A 17,594-nucleotide genomic window follows, 5' to 3' on the forward strand; every position below is an offset into this window, starting at 1 on the left:
GGCCAGGCCTCCTGGCTCCCAAAAGACCCACTCAGCCCTTGGGTTCCCCCAATCTCGGGGAGTGAGAGGTGAAATTATATATAGTATATGTGTGCGTGTGTATACTCCCTTTTTACATCACCCGCTTAATTGGTCGCTACCACTCTGTGAGCCAATTTGAGGGCAAAAATATTGCCTTGCTTGTTCACCCGCAGACCCTGGAATGTAGTACGTACTCAGTAGTTTTCTCAGTATTTTCTGAATGAAGCCTAAGGAGAATTAATGAAGGACCAGTGGAGGTTTATGTGAATTATGTGTTCGCTCTTCAGGAGTTCTAGCTGCGGAATGGAAATGCCTCTGGGTACCTGCTCTACTGGCCGGTGAAATTAGATAGGAGACTGGATACTTGTTTATTTGCCAGTGTCGGAAGTAAATGCCTCTTTGGTTGAGCTAAACCTAAGTGAAACGTTGAAGGATGGGACGTATCCTTCAATATCTCTAGTATCAACTTCTTCCCAAGTTTTGAGCTCTGCTGCCTCCACCAGGTTTTCCCTCCTCCCAGCACCTCCTGACTTGGAGGTCAGATCTGCTAACTAACTTCACGCTATGGTTTTCATGGCCAATAAGTCAGTGGATACTGTTCAACGGACTTAGGTATTTTAAAATGCTTCCACCTGAAGAGACCAATTTTAGCACAGAGAAGTCATTTTGTACTTGTGGAATTTGAATCTGGAATCATTGTACCTTCAGGATGCTCTGAGGCGATGCTGATTAGTTAGGGAAGGACAGCTAAATCTTCCTTCGGCTGGGAATAAGACAAAATGTTCTTTGAAGGGTTATCAGAATATCCCGGTATAGTCAGTCTACTTGGGGGTAGACTAAGGCCAGGTATGTCCTAGTTTTTGTGGCCATTTTTCATATGCAGCATTGGAGGAGAGGGTTTTCTTTCTGGGGGTCATTGACAATTGGATTGAGTCTTACGAATCTCGAGGAGTTGTCATTCCTCACGGTCTTGGCCTTTCTAAAGGCCTCCAGGAGGGGGTTGGCCTGGATGATCTGGTCTTCCAGGGTTCCCTAATAATAAGTGAGAAGAGGAAAAGAGAGGACTTTGGACGTCTTCTGAAGTAACTTCCCAGTGACTCAAAAGTGTGGATGCTCTGGGAAGGGCCCAGGGAGAGATGTCGCCCGGCTCAGGCTGGTGGCAGGTACAGTTGTGCTGAGTACCCACAGGCCCATCCCCACCCCACCCAAGGAGGCTTCAAGGTCCCATCGTAGAAGGGGTCTTAGCACAGCATCAAAGTGGCTTCTGGCCACACCAGATTCCAGGTTGGAGCACTACCTGCTACATCTCAATCTCCCAGATGGCCTTTCTTACTCTGATAACATTTTATTATAAATCATGGGTTTGTAAAATATAGACCTCTGTTCCTGCATGCACCAGGACCCATTTATATAGATATTCGGGTTCAGAAGTAGAAATAGACTGTGAGCAATGAAAGTGACCCACATGATAGAAACAGTGGTTCTCAAAAAAATTTTTAAGTTGCATAAAATATTTTGTGAGAATTATTATGTAGAAATGCACTTATAGAAAGCAGAGCTTTCACCTTCCCCCCCTTCCCCACATGAGTGCTTGCCTTTCTGACGTCAGAGCTGTCCAGCCCAGTGGTTCTCGAAGTGTGATCCCTGGACCGGCAGCATGAACAATGGGAACACGACAGAAATGCAACATGCCAGGATTTTGAATGTGAGATAGGAATTTCAGTCAGAAATTCTGGGCCTGGGGACCAGCAATCGGTTGTTAACGAGCCCTCCTGGTGATTCTGATGTGCTCTCCAGCTTGAGAACCACTGGCCTAAACCATTCCTTCTCCAAAGGAGGATGTGGGGTTGCTCAAGGTCACTCGGCTGTTGTTGATGGAGCTGGTGCTAGAGCCTGAGTCCACAAGGTGGAGCCATTTCCCGCCTTGCCCCGTAAACACCCCCTGGGGCAGGACCTCGTGCTGTGCATCTCTGCTGGGCACAAAGCCCTGCAAACACTTGGTGCTCACCTGGGAGTTAAGGTATACTTATTCCAGCAGGCCTTCCAGGTGCAGGAAGCTGCTCACCTGCATCTTGCCCGGCCGCTGCTCCTTCCTCTTCTCCCCAGTGACCGCAATTGTTGCAAAGTACTGGACGACACGCTGGGTGTTCACTGTCTTCCCAGCCCCGGATTTTCCGCTCTTGATTTAAAAGTAAGTGAGAAGGACTTCCCTGGTGGTCCAGCGGTAAAGAATCCGCCTTGCAATGCAAGGGACGTGGGTTCGATCCCTGGTCAGGGAACTAAGATCCCACATGCCGTGGGGCAACCAAGCCCGCACGCCATAACTACTGAGCTTGCGCACCTCAGTTAGAGCCCACGTGCCACAACTACAGAGCCCACGCACTCTGGAGCCTGCGTGCCACAACTAGAGAAGAGGAAACCCGCACGCCACAACTAGAGAGAAGCCTGTGCGCCACAATGAAGAGCCCACGTGCCCCAACAAAAGATCCCGAGTGCTGCAACTAAGACCCGACGCACCCAAAAATAAATAAAATAAAATAAAGTAAAATAAAATAAAGTGAGATACACAGACATAGAGAACAGACTTGTAATTGCCAAGGGGACCAAGGAAAGGGGGAATGGAGGACAAATGGATTGAGAGTTTGGGATTAGTAGATGCAAACTATTATATATAGAATGCATAACCACCAAGGTCCTACTGCATTGCACAGGGAACTATATTCAATACCTTGTGATAAAATGTAATGGAAAAGAATATGAAAAGGAATATATATGTATAACTGAATCACTTTGCTGTACAGCAGAAACTAATACAGCATTGTAAACCAACTATACTTCAATAAAATAAATTTTTTTTTAAAAGTGAGATAAAGGAGAGCAGAAGGAATGGACAGCCCCTTCCAAGTCATCATGGCAAAAACACAGGTTACTCACGTGACGAGGATGGACTCGTTGTCTCGATCTAGAAACGCAGAAGGAAGCAGGATGGAGTAAATAAACAACATATAGGCAGGATATACAAATCAGGCAACATTGGGGGTAGACAGAGCCCATGAGTTCTAGTTCTGGCTTTGCCATTAACTTAGTGGTGTGATGATTTGGTCATGTCTAGTCTTCTCTGAGACAATTTGGGCAGATTTCCCAAATGCTGGATGTGTAACGTGGGCAGCATGGGAAGTGAATGGTGAGTCCCACAGTGTGAAAGTTATTCATGTTCACAGATCTTTACCTCCTCTCTAGCACTTTCTTATCTCCCTTTTCAACAAAGAAAGCAAGTCTCAGACTTAGAACTTGTAAGAAGCCACAGCTTCTAATTAGAATTTCTGGACACTGGTTTGTTGTCATTGCATTTTTCTGTCATCTTTACTTTCTACTTGTCGATAGTGACCGCGGTTTTCCATTGACAAGAGTGTTATAGGTTGAATTGTGTTCCCCCCAACAAATTAATATGTTGAGGCCCTAACTAACCCCCAGTACCTCAAAATGTGACCTTATTTGGAAATAGGGTCATGGCAGATGTAATTAGTTAAGATGAGGTCATACTGGGGTAGGTGGGCCCCTAATCCAATATGACTGGTGTCCTTATAAACACACAAATTTGGAGACAGATGAGAACACAATGTGAAGATGAAATTGCAGATCAAGGTGATGATTCTATAAGCCAAGGGATGCCAAAGCTGGCCAGCAAACCGTTGGAAGCTGGGAGCGTGGCCTGGAACACATTCTCCCCCTCGGCCCTCAGAAGGAACCAACCCTGCTGACGCCTTGATCTCAGACTCCCAGGCTCCAGAGCTATGTCACAATGCATTTCTGTTGCTTAGGCCACCCAGTGTGTAGTACTTGGTTACGGCAGTCCTAAGAAACTAATACTAATAGTGATATTATTCTTCCTTTTTTTTAAAAAATAGTTTTCCTCCGGATCAAAGGGCAGATTTGTTCGGTTCCTATTTTATTTTTATTTTTGGCCACGCCGCGTGGCATGTGGGATCTTAGTTCTCTGACCAGGTATCGAATCCGTGTCCCCTGCAGTGGAAGCACAGAGTCTTAACCATTGGACCGCCAGGGAAGTCCCTATTCTTCCTTTTTGAAATGGACGGAACTTCAGTCACTATAAGGAAAGATTTTAAATATGCAGAAATGGCCAGGATCGCGAATGTGAAATTGGCATGGCTGAAGTTTGGGCAACATTGTCCTGGATGACTTTTAAGCATCTTCAGATCTCAGATGCTTCCTTCTACTTCTTCTCTCTGCACCAAGTCAAATCAGGTGAAAGTTGAACAGACTGAAGTGATGTTAGGCATGACAGGGTGACGGTATTACCACATCTCTGCCATTTCATCTGCTATTCTGGGAATTTAAGGAGGAGAAAGAGGGAGCCTGAGAAAACAGGCGAAGGGAAGTTGCTGTGCCCGTTTCTCCAACTTTGCATTCCTAAGTGGCTACTAATATAGTCTCTCTTCCAAGTGTGTTCATGTTGGGGGTTTCTTTGGAGGTGGGGGCAGCGCATGTCCTTGTGCTCCACGTCCACCCCCAGAGAAGCATGTACTTAGCGTGGCTTCAAGAACCGTGACTGGTAATGGAAGATGCTGCGCCCCTGGCTTTCCATCCTGACATCCTCTGCATCTCCTGAGGTCACTTTGGTCATTGCACCATTTGGATGACCAAAGCCTGTGAAGGGCTCGAGTAATGAACTAAGAACCAGTACAGGTAAAGGACTTGAATGCTTCACTAAAACTATTCTTTTTAATATGCATTAAAGGAATGACTCGCCAGTCGGCATGAACTGATAGGTGTTGTCAGAGATGGAGAAGAGGTGGGGCGGGGCCTCCTGCGCTTTTTGCCTCTGTAGGCCGTCACCACCTCGGGGTTGTACACCGGCAGCCGCTTGTAGGGGTTGACGGTGACACAGGAGAGGCCCGAGTAGGTCTGAGAAAATCAGAAAATTCAACCTATGGATGTTGATTTTACTCAGAGAAGGGAATGGAATAAAGAGAGGTTGAAGGGCGCTCACGTAGATCATCCAGGCTGCGTAACGCTCTTTGAGGTTGTACAGCACTGCTGGCTCGTGCAGGTGGGTCATCATGGCCATGTCCTCGATCTTGTCAAATTTGGGAGGGTTCATGGGGAACACCTGTTCACTGTTCAGAGTGAGTGTCTGGATATTGAGAGGAAAATCACGTGATGAGTGGGAGAGCCGATGTGGTGAGCTACCAGTGTGGTGAAAACGGTGAGATAGTGTGGTGTGATTACCCCATTACTGTGGCTAACTCTATGGATCATTTCTGTGCCCAGAGATGATCCGTAAATAACTGTTCCTGATAAATCTAAGTCTGGTCAAAGTGTGTAACCAATTTTGGTCTGATGCCCCCACGTCAGCGTGCCATTCTGTGTGCCAGAAGCGGGTTAGAGGTGTGCAACGTTGAGAGCCCTTCAGCCTCAGGGTGGCCGGTGGAACTCAGCATGGCCGCGGCAGCTTGCCTCTGTTTACCCCATTTGCTATGAGTGCTGCAATGAGCTCAAGCTTGGAATATTGGAAAAAACTCTTCCAGTGTATTCTGTGCATCTCCACCTCAATACCTCTGCTCATGTGGGTCCCTTTGTCTGGAATATATCTACATTGAAATTACATCTAGCAACCTGCAAAGCTCTTCTTAAGTGCCACCTCTTCCATGACCTGTTTCTGCTCTCCCCTGTCCTTTCAAGGCTTCCAGAAATCCTTGCACCGCTGCTCTCATAGTTAAAACACTTGGACTTGAAGCATGGTCCATGGCTGAACAGTATTTTGAGACTATTACCTAATTTTCCCCTCTCTGCTTTCCCTTCCCTTTAAGCATACAACTGGCACTCCATTACTCAGGAAAGGTAGAAAATGGGGCATAAAAGCAAGAGAGCCTGTAAGCCTTTCTAGCGTTTGTTTTCCAAAAGCCCAAATCCTTAGAAGAGCTTTGAGGGTTTTACCGAAAAGATAAAAGGGAGATTTGTTGATATGGACCAAATCTCTTGAGGAAAGGAAGTCCTTCTGCCCCACTGCCCTAAACTAGAGAGAGAGAGACACCCAAAATAGCATAAAGGAGATGGAATCTGTGTGTCCTGAAGATTCAGAAACTGGGGCTTGTTTCTTAGCACATCCTTTAGGGGGGCAGAGACACCCCATGTGGTATTACTGAAAACGTGGCATGGCTCTGGGGAGGGGACTCCAATAGTAACTCCAGAAAATTTATTTCCGGCCCTGTGAAAAGAGGCTGACACCAGAGGTTAAGTTTAATAATAACAATCATCATCATCATCATCATCTGTCTCGTATGCTTGAATTTGTGAACTGCGATTCATACCCACCATGTACTCTTTTTTTAAAAAATTATTTTATTTATTTATTTTTGGCTGCGTTGGGTCTTCCTTGCTGCACACGGGCTTTTCTCCAGTTGTGGTGAGCGGTGCGCGGTCTCCTCATTGTCATGGCTTCTCTTGTTGCAGAGCACAGGCTCTAGAGCGCAGGCTCAGTAGTTGTGGCGCACGGGCTTAGTCGCTCCGCGGCATGTGGGATCTTCTGGGCCCAGGGATTGACCCCATGTCCCCTGCATCGGCAGGCAGATTCTTAACCTCTGTGCCACCAGGGAAGTCCCCATACCCACCGTGTACTCTTGATTCCTACACTAGATGATAAACTTTGGGGAAGCAGGACTGAGATGTGCTCACATTTGCAAAGTGATAGACACGGTGACCTAGACATGATGGGTGTCCAGTAAGTGTTGAACTGAATGGTGCTCTGTAATTCTCTGCATTAAATTAGGCATTGCCTCCGGAGCTCCCTCTGTAAGTCACTCTGCAGCCTAGAGAGTTCTATTCGGTATATTCGCCCATCCAGCAGCAATCTGTATCAGTCTCTCCCTTAAGCAGTCCAAACGCTTCCACCACCACCTTCCCCTTTCTCCAAAGCAAACATCATAAAAACTCTCAAAGCCCAAGTCCTCAAAGGAAAGAGCCAGAGCAGAGGTACGTGCCATGGCAGTTTTTACCTGCGGCTTCGCTCAGGGGAGATCAGTGTGAGGCTTGTGCTATCTTCAGATTCCTGTGGACCAGCATGCAATTTCTACTATTCTACTCCAAAGGAAAAGGAGGATGCCCATGTTAGCAAGGACATCTGAGATCAACACTTACCCGGTCGTCGAGGGTCTTGACTGTGACTTTGTCATCTTCCTTGCTCTGGATCATACCTTTCACATAAAATTCCTTATCCTCCACTGCAAAGCAAGCCTTCTTAGAATCAAATGGGCGATTTTGAGCCTCGATTCGCTCCTTCTCTGATTTCCGCGGGTAGGGAGCTGCTTCTCCAAAAATGACCATCTCCGCATCAGAGCTCATGACTGCAGGGGCTGGGAAGACCAGGGCTGCTGAGTCTGGAGCTTTGGGGAGCTCCATCCTGTTATTTCCATTCAGACAGGGGGCCACATTCAAAAGTTCCTGGGATTAACCTATGTTCTGAGGAATCCAGGACCTGGTATAGGGGCCTAGAGTGGGCAAGTGGGGATGAGCTAAAGGGGATATTTTACTCCAAGAAAAAGGTTTGAGGGGACATCTCTTAGTCCAGCTCCAGGTTTGGAAGTCTAAACCAATTAGAGGAAGCCAAGCTGAGCCTAATAAACGAGGCCCCAGAAAATACTTCCTTAATCACACATCACATTTGAGCCTCATGATCTCCGTGGCATTCCCAGATCTTAAGGGTGTCTGAAAAGAATTATTGGAATGTTGATAATTCCTAGTAGAAAGTTCAGATAGCCCAGTGAAAAGTAATGACTTGAACATAAAGTACTGCCACACTTGTTTAGCCAATTACGGGCAACAAGGTGATAGGAGACATTATGGCCTAGTGCAATGGTTCCAAACTTTAATATGCACCAGAATTACCTGGAGAGCTTGTTTAAACACAGGTTTCTGGGCCTCACCCCCAGAGCTTCTGATTCAGTAGGTATGGGATGTTGCCTGAGAATATGCATTTCTAGCAAGTTCCTAGGCAATGGAACTTGTGTGTGGTCCTTGTGATCCTTGAACATGTTGCATCAGCATCACGGAGGAGTTGTTAGACATTTGGAATCTCAGAACCACCCCGCATTACAAAACCAGAATCTGCACTTTAACAAGATCTCCAGGTGATTTCTAGGCATCGTAGAGTTGAGAAATCCTGGGCTTAAGGCAGGGGTCTCCAAACTTTAGTTATGTGTAGCAGTGTCAGGGTGTGACAAACAGTGTTTAATTAAATACCTGCTTTAGAACTCACTGCTTAGCGTGTGTGTGTGAGTGTGTGTGTGTGTGTGTGTGCATGTGCATGTATTTATGTATCTTTCTGCCTCTCTCTCTCTGTCCACCCTCCCGCTCATCCCTCCCATCACTTCTTTCCAAACCATCCCCTTTCACAGACCTTCTCTTTATGTGTTTTCCTTGCTTAGAAGCTAGAAATTTTGGCTTAAAGTCCCAGCACTGAACTTGGTCAAACCACTTACCTTCTTTGGGCCACTAATTTCACTTAAAATGAAGAAGCAAGCCTAGCTCATTTCTAAGGCCCCTGCAGGTTGTGTGACCTTTCTGGTTCCTTTTCCTCATCTGCATTTGCTTTTCCTGTTCCCTCTGGGCCTCTTCCCGCATCCTTCCTGACCCTCTACTTCTTTTCCCCACAACTCTCCCCCTTCTCCCTTTCTTTCTCTGCTTTTTCTTTTATATACATTCTTCTGTAAGTGACCATAAAATGGAGTTCAATTACACACATGTATCCCCATATCTCTCTTAAGAAGTAGTTCATATGTTTTGAATAAGGCCTTTTATGTTTCCTATTAAAAGTGGGAAAATTGAACATTTTATAGTTGTCTCTTGGAACTCCCCCTGCCCCCAATCTTACACTTTATGAAATTACTCTTCATTGGTAACTGACTGTTGTTTCAATATCCCTCCTTGAGATTCTGGGGGGATCTAGTCCTACAGAAAGAGGAGCAACTGCTTCCCTCTGGATCTTATTCAGGATAAGTTGCATTTTGATTTTACTTTGGCCAGCGGCCCTGCTGAACCATCTGTGTGCTCGTGGTTAAGTTTTCATAGTTAAGAGATTGGAGCTCAATATAGCACCACAAAGAGGACCTCTGGCTTGCAGGCTTCATGGTGGAGAGGAAGAATTCATCCATATTGTTTCCTCATCTGTGAAGACAGTCCCTTCTTTTGTGGCTTAAGTGAGTTTTACGACAGCAGCAGTTCTCAAATTTTGTTCTCTCAGAACCCCTTCACACTCTTAAAAATCATTGAGAACCCAGTGAGTTTGGTTTATGCAGGTCATATCTACCAATATTTATGATATTAGAAGTCAAAATTGAGAAAATCTAATTCATTTAAAATTCCTATCAACTTCATTGCATGTTAACATTAATGACATGTTTTTATGAAAATGAGTATATTTTCCAAAACAGAAAAATTAGTGGCAAGAGTACCATTGTTTTTCACTTTTGCAACTCACTTTAATGTCTGCTGAGTAGAAGATGGATGGATTTTCATGCCTGCTTCTGTATTCAGTCTGTTGCTGTATGGTTTTTTTGTTTTTTTTGTTTTTTGGTTAAAGTAGATACAGAAAATCTTTCACAGATATATAATTTAGAAAAGGAAAGAGTATCTTAATTGCCCTTTCAAATAATTGCAGATATTCTTTTTAGATACTATACCAAATCTTGACACGTGGTAGTTTCTGTGGTAGTTCCTTAAAGGCTAGTTGCAATGTGGAATCTGAAACCATATCAGCAAACATTATGATCTGTTGGTCTGTGTTGAACTTTGAATGAAACTTTTACCCATGTGTAAACATCATACACTGATCATTTGGAAAATATTGTTCACTGAATTATACGGAACTTCCAAATATTGGCACGTTTCACTATACAGTATAAAAAAATCACAATCATTAATATAAGTACTGATCTCATTAGAAAATTCAAATATTAGGAAGTTGTCAAGCTAATGATAGTAGATACAAGTCTTCCAAAATTTTAATTTTTGCTTGAAAACTCAACTATATCATTAGTAAAAGATACTGTCAGTAGTTTTCCTTGGAAGGATAAACACACTTCACTGCTTTTTGAGAAGCTGTCTGGCAGATATCCAAGTCTGAGAAACAATAGTTTGTCCGCTTGTCGTTCTTTCAAGTAAAAATGGTGCTTCATGAATCAAGTGGCTGGTTCATCTTGCAGCTCAGACAACTGCACATGTGTTTTTTCCTTGAGACAAATGTCAAAGTCCAGTGTGCAGGAGTGCTTTTCATGGACTTCCTGTTTGATCATGTAGAATATTATAAAGATGTGGATAAAATTGAGATGTAATAAAATTAATACTTTCCACTGCTGCAAATTTTAGGTCATTTTTCAATGAAGCCGGCTTTTTAAAAAATTTATTTATATTTATTTTTGGCTGCATTGGGTCTTTATTGCTGTGTGCGGGCTTTCTCTAGTTGCGGCGAGCGCTACTCTTCGTTGCGGTGCGTGGGCTTCTAATTGCGGTGGCTTCTCTTGTCGCGGAGCATGGGCTCTAGGCGTGCGGGCTTCAGTAGTTGTGGCACGCGGGCTCAGTGGTTGTGGCTCACGGGCTCTAGAGCGCAGGCTCAGTAGTTGTGGCACACGGGCTTAGTTGCTCCGCAGCATGTGGGATCTTCCCGGACCAGGGCTTGAACCCGTGTCCCCTGCAGTGGCAGGTGGATTCTTAGCCACTGTGCCACCAGAGAAGTCCGGAAGCTGGCTTTTTAAATTAAAAAAAAATTTTTTTCACTGTTAGTGTATGGCTGTGAAGAATACTATGACTACTAGTACGGCTTGATGTCATGTCTTGATTTTGTAATAAAGTGAACTTTATTACAGAACTCCTATCCATCCTTGCTTTTGCATCATTAAGTCAACACAGTGAAGAAAGCGCATGGCATCTGGCTATTATTATGAAAATTGTTCTGACCTCATGTACCTCTTGAAAAGTTCTTAAGAATCTCCAAGGATCCACGGGCCACAGTTTGAGAATGGTTGCACTATAGTGTGAGGGAATCTCGTCAGGCTGCAAGTTTACGATCTGATGTCATTTAGCTTGACTTAGTGTTCAGCCTGCTACCCAAAGTGTTGAAAGTTGACCCACATCAAAATCATCTGCAACAGAATCTCTGTGGTTGGGACTGAGGAAACTGAATTGTTCTCAAGGGCCTCAAACACAGTGATGTTTGGGAGCATTAATTTGCTTTCATAAAGCCACTTTTTCCAAAACCGTGGCGTGGTCCCAATGGTCAAATACAAAATGATTATAGGTAACTATTTCTTAATTTTAATAGTTATACTAAAGTCTATTACCTTATTTTAGCAAAATGTAAGATGCCATCAATTGTAAGATAAACTATTTTGTGTCCCACTAATAAAGGAAAACATCCTGCTAATTACAATACTCCTTTCATTGATTATAAGATGCATCCCAAGTTTAGAGATAATATTTTGTGAAAATGTGAAGAAAGTTAGAATAAAATAGAATAATATGTGCTAACCACTTAGAGACAGTGAAATATCTGTTTATAGTAGTGATATTAAGCAGTGTTTCTCAAACTTCGGTGGGCATAGGGAATCCAACTGGGAATCTTGTTGAAATAGATATTCTGATTCAGCAGATCTGGAGTAGAGTTTGAGATTTTGAATATCTAAATGTCTCCGCTGATGCTGAGATAGACGGTCCAGACTTTCGTAGCAAGCATATAGGGTAACTTTGAAAAACACATCTAAGAAGAAAAAGGAATCAAGGTAAATCAAAATATTAAGTGAATTAGCAGTACTGGTCTTAAATGGGTATTGCAAAATTTGTGGTAGTAGTGTAAGAATGAAGTCTGAAGTTGGGGAAAGCCTACAGTGACTCATGGTCAAACTATACCTTTAGGTCTCTTAGAAAAACAAGACTTTCCGTCTGGGATTCAAGTCACTGCGTGTGTTGAGGTGGAGATTTTTCTTCTTCCACCCACAGCTCTAACCATGACTCAGAATCCAGTATCTCCTAGTTTTACTGCCTAGATGATGCCTGAGTTGTCTCAGCGATATTCTTGCAAAAGTGTTGTCCAGCCTACTCAGATGCCTTCAAGGTGACTTTTTTCCCTTTCGGAAATTTTGGAAAATCATTTGGGGTAGTTTCTGGAGGCCAAAGATACTTCCTGCTTGAAACTGAAATCTGGCTCTCTGTGATTCAGGATGTTTGATCCTCCTTTTGGCTCTTGGTAACAGAAAGAGTTCAAACCTTCTCCCCACAAGACAACTCTTCACCCATTTGATGGCTCCTCTGGGTTCTCCTTAGCTGTTTTTGTTTTTTTTTTTTTCGGTATGCGGGCCTCTCCCTGTTGTGGCCTCTCCCTCTGCAGAGCACAGGGTCCGGACACGCAGGCTCAGCGGCCATGGCTCACGGGCCCAGCAGCTCCTCGGCATGTGGGATCTTCCCGGACCGGGGCACGAACCCGTGTCCCCTGCATCGGCAGGCAGACTCTCAGCCACTGCGCCACCAGGGAAGCCCAATGTGGACCATTTTTAAAGTCTTTATTGAATTTGTTACAGTATTGCTTCTGTTTTACGTTTTGGTTTTTTGGCTGCAAGGCATGTAGGATCTTAGCTCCCCGACCAGGGATTGAGCCTGGAAGGCGAAGTCTTAACCACTGGACCTCCAGGGAAGTCCCTCCTTAGCTTTTTCTTTTCCAGCTAAGTAGCCCCAGTGCTGTCTTCATCTGTTTCTTCCGTGATATGCTTCTGCATCTCCTTTACCATCACAGTGAGCTCACTCCTGTTAATCTCTTAAGTGTGACATCCAGGCCACATGTTGTCCTCCATCAGCATGTACCCTCACCTCTCCTGACCTAGGTGTCACGCCCTAGGTGGTGACTGCCCTCACACCGATGACTCACCACTCACTGTCAAGCAAAGCCCCTCAACGCACGCTGCGTGCGTGCGGTTGCCAAGTCAGATCGTGTCCCCATATTTATACAACTGGACTCTGGGACCCAGGGCTAAAACCATTTATTCTTGGCTGATAAAACTTTCCCTTGGGCTTCCCTGGTGGCGCAGTGGTTGAGAGTCCACCTGCGGATGCAGGGGACACGGGTTCGTGCCCCGGTCCGGGAAGATCCCACATGCCGCGGAGCGGCTGGGCCCGTGAGCCATGGCCGCTGAGCCTGCGCGTCCGGAGCCTGTGCTCTGCAACGGGAGAGGCCACAAGAGTGAGAGGCCCGCGTACTGCAAAAAAAAAAAAAAAAAAAACTTTCCCTTGTTAGGTCTCATCCAACTCTCTTGGCATGACTCATGGTGTCCCTGGAAACTCTACCCCCAGAAAGTCCCCTAATTATCTTCTTCTTGATTTTGAGAGCTTGACCTCCTTCCAACCCTACACAGCTGTGTCCCTCCAACCATCCCCTCTGTTCCTGTCTTTAGGGGTCTTCCAATGGGGATGGCCATCCCAGTCTACCTAACCTCCAGCACCACCTTCTGATTGCTCCCCAACCCCTCTTTCTGCTGTCAGTGCTCTATGACACTGCTCTCAACTTTCATCCCTCTCCTGGGAATTTCTCAGCTACTGCATCTTGTCAGCAATGGTGTGGTCATGACTTAATTATACTTGGGTTTCCTTGGTCCTAATTCATCTAGAATTACTTCCAATAAACACAGATTTTGAGGTGGGGGAGTAATTTTTTTTTATTACTACAGTGGACATAGGTTTGAATCCATTTCTCCTTATTCTCTCAGCATTATTTGTGAGTGAAGACACAGCTGAGTGGATTCAGGGGTGCGGACTCTGCTCAGAAAACAACAAAGTTAGACTTGTGTGAAGACTGAATCTTGAGCCTACGAACATCATGTTTGGGGCCAACCTAAGTATATTGACCTGGAGCTTGTGTGTCACAGTTCTGCGGTGTGTTTTATTCCTGTTAGTGTGATGAGCAAATTTGGGAAGCCCTTCTTCCTTAGCTGCATATTTTGTAATCTGTCTTTAGAAATACTTAAGTAATGGATTTTAATTTCATCAATTTCAGATTCCTGTGAGTGTGGCAAGAATGAGAATGTGTAAAACACTGTTTGCTAATTTCAATGATTGTATTCCCAATCAAGATGAAAGTGACTCTTACCTTCTTGGTTTCCAAAGCAATGGTTAGTGTCTTTCAGGAATGAAGTGGCTTCTGAGAGAGTGATTCCAGAAATCAAAACCAAACCAAACGAAGAACAAATGAACTACGAAGAGTTTAAATAAATCTAGAAATTGTACTTTTCTAAGTTTAGCTACATTTAAATAGTACACAGTGGATGGTGTGGGCTGGAAATAAATTTTCCATCTTTCCCTTCGGTTAAATCATCATTCTTTAAATAATTGGGTAATTACAGCATTGATTAACAATTTTTTTGGGTATCTTCTGTCTGTGCAAAGTACCATGTCAGCTCCTTAAGGGGGTATAAAAAAGGATAAAGACAGTCTCTACCCTAAAGGAAGGCAAAATTTAGGAACAGTTAAGAGAAATGCTCAAATAAATCTTTGAACAAGGAAGAATAATACAAATTCTGTAAGCATCTGAATCAAGTGTTATGGGGACTTAGAGAGATGATGCTTCCGGCTGAGGGTAGGGGGCTGTGAGGAGTCAAAAAACAAAGGAAGGACGGAGGGGAATGATCCGGATTGTAACTTGGATGCTTTTAGACCAGAAGTTGAATTCTTTGGCAATGAGGGAAAAGTTGTGAATTATGGGCAAGACTTCTTTAAGAGGTCTAGGAAGGGCACTCTCTTAAATATCCTATATTCTCTTGGAGAATATGAAGGTAGGGTAGCTGATAACTTATTTGGGACTAAGGAATCTCAGTCCAGAAGTTTATAACCTACATGAAGATCTCAGGATACCATAAGAGTCTGAATAATTTTCAATATCAAATTTAACTTAAACTTCCCATTTGCCACACAGTACTTTTATGGAACCTGGGGAACATGTCGTGAAATACCATGTAGGCAGGAAGAGACATTTCAGCACTTGCTTTCCTACTTTGGTTGCCTACTCTTGGTCTCTTCCTTTTATGAGTCTCTAATAATCTCCAGCTATATCCTGAAATTCTCACAACTTTCTCAGGAAAAGATTAAATGATTAAGTATCATATTCTGAATCCTTGGTTCAAACGAAATCACACTTGGAGGCAGAACCTCCGTTTTCTAATGCCAGCTCTGTAAAGTAGCTGTTGTAATTTCTTTGAGCTTTGGTTTCCTTCTGTAAAATGAGGCAGATGGACCAGAAAATCCCCAAGATTTCTCTTAGCCCTGTGAATGTATGACAGAAGGTATTCTGGTGAAGATGATGGCCAGAAGCCAAAGCATCGCAAGTCTCCTAAAGCTATCGAATCCCTTTGGGGGATGCTCCTGCAGTGTCAGACATGACCCAGCCCAAAGTCCACAAGGCATGCCATGCATGAGCAGTCTGGAAACTGGTCATTAATAAGCAAACTAGGATGCATTCTGAGATGCATAAAATGCATGAGAGAATTTCTTCCCGCAATCATCTCCCAGAGATCCTAAGAAAAAAATTTACGTAACCACAAAACTTTCAAATAATACTTCAAGGCAATCACAGAAGAGAGATCACAAATTAGCATGTTTATTTGCTAACTGCAGTTATAATACTGACCTAAACAATTAGAGGGGTAATATGCATTATATTCAGCTTTATATCCTGCAGGTTAGTTGTGGGTTTTTTGGTGTCATAATTGCTTAGATTCTTGTCTTTTTACTCTTTGTGGAAGCTTCTTGAAAGGCCTCGCCATCTTGTCTCCCATATTGCCCTTAACACAGTTCCTTACGCTTAGTAGACCCTCAGCAAAGGCTGCTGTGTTGCATTCTCTCCTCTCCAGGTAACCTGATCAGGTATGATCACAGCTACATGGAGCAAAAAAGCGGGCACTTGTGAGCACTTACCTTGCGATGCTGCGGTCGAAGCAGTTTCGAAAGTGTGGTCCCCCCAGCTCCCTTTATACTCCCCAATGTGCAGGCCCAGCACTCTCACTTGGCTGTATTTGGGGGATCACCATTTACTCCCTAGATGTAAAGGCGTCGTAGCCCTGATCTCTCACTCTTGTTAAGTTACTTGGATAAAGGACCAGCGGAGGCTGTATAATGCCAAGTCAGCTGCGAAGGGATTTTGACGTTGGACACAGATCTTTGAGACTTAGAGAGTCCTAGAGGCCGAGCAGAACTGGGGCAGAGTGTGCTAAGAAGGTCAGTGAAGGGCACAGCCACAGGGTGAATTGTCAAGCGATGGGTGATCAACAGCATGGATGCTAACTACATCTCCTTTACCCAGCATCGTAAACGTGAGGTGGTGTGCGCCTCTTCTCAGAAATCTCCGGAAAACCTAAGATTGGCCATTTAACACATCCGTTCTTTTTTTTTTTAAATGTTATTTTTATTTAATTTTTTTTTTTTTTTGGCGGTATGTGGGCCTCTCACTGTTGTGGCCTCTCCCGTTGCGGAGCACAGGCTCTGGATGCACAGGCTCAGCAGCCATGGCCCACAGGCCCAGCCGCTCCGCGGCATGTGGGATCCTCCCGGACCGGGACATGAACCCGCGTCCCCTGCATCGGCAGGCGGACTCTCAACCACTGCGCCACCAGGGAAGCCCCAAATGTTATTTTTTAATTGAAGTATATTTGATTTACAATGTTGTGTTAGTTTCAGGTGTACAGCAAAGAGATTCATATATATATATATATACACACACACACGTATATATCTATATATTCTTTTTCAGATTCATTTCCCTTATAGGTTATTACAAAATATTGAGTATAGTTCCCTGTGCTATACAGTAGGTCCTTGTTGTTTTTCTATTTTATATATAATAGTGTGCATATGTTAATCCCAAACTCCTAATTTATCCCCCCGCTTTCCCCTTAGGTAACCGTAAATTTGTTTTCTATGTCTGTAGGTCTATTTCTGTTTTGTAAATAAGTTCATTTGTATCATTTTTAATTTTTTTTAGATTCCACATATGAGCGATATCATATATTTGTCTTTGTCTGGCTTTGTCTGTGATAATCTCTAGGTCCATCTAACACATCTATTCTTATCCATTAATTTATTTTGTTAAAAAAATCCATTGTAGATGGAAAACTTTCTAAAATGTATTATATATTATCTTGATTTATTTAATCTAGTATCTTGAATAGACTTTAACTTTTCCTTGATCACTCAGGGGCCTGGGAGGTGATGTAATAACATTGTCAGGGATATTATAGTTTCTTCGTGGATTTTACCCTACACTAATTGTTCCTAGGTTGCAATGAATTTTTGTCACCTTTCTAGTTTTTATATCTACACCTTCACGGCAAGATACTCAGCTGTATTCTGTCTGTGGTTAGTGTGTTTGCCTCTGTGAGCCCAATCTTCCTTTTCCTAATCTGCTATAGAATGGGAAACAGATGAGCAGGCTAAAAGAAAAAAAAAAAAAAGAAAAAAGGAGTCAGAAGTTCCATGGGAAGTTCTAGAAGTTCAATGAAAAGACATGGTCTTTGTGACAACTCTTA

General features: G+C 43.8%; 1 protein-coding gene across 1 annotated transcript in view; it reads right to left on the reverse strand.

The window, feature by feature from the left end:
• Positions 1-7,383, reverse strand: part of LOC309976156 (myosin-13-like) — a gene marked incomplete at its 5' end in the record, with an annotated part of 43,188 nt that extends 35,805 nt beyond the window's left edge. Inside the window, 7 exon segments of the mRNA XM_082861634.1 lie at positions 961-1,053; positions 2,087-2,198; positions 2,956-2,983; positions 4,792-4,854; positions 4,857-4,947; positions 5,033-5,176; positions 7,180-7,383. Of these exon segments, the coding sequence (XP_082717760.1) occupies positions 961-1,053; positions 2,087-2,198; positions 2,956-2,983; positions 4,792-4,854; positions 4,857-4,947; positions 5,033-5,176; positions 7,180-7,383 (735 nt within the window).
• Between the last annotated feature and the right edge of the window lie 10,211 nt (positions 7,384-17,594).

Source organism: Leucopleurus acutus (genome assembly GCF_964270905.1).
Source record: "Leucopleurus acutus genome assembly, chromosome: 19".
Taxonomy (NCBI): domain Eukaryota; kingdom Metazoa; phylum Chordata; class Mammalia; order Artiodactyla; family Delphinidae; genus Leucopleurus; species Leucopleurus acutus.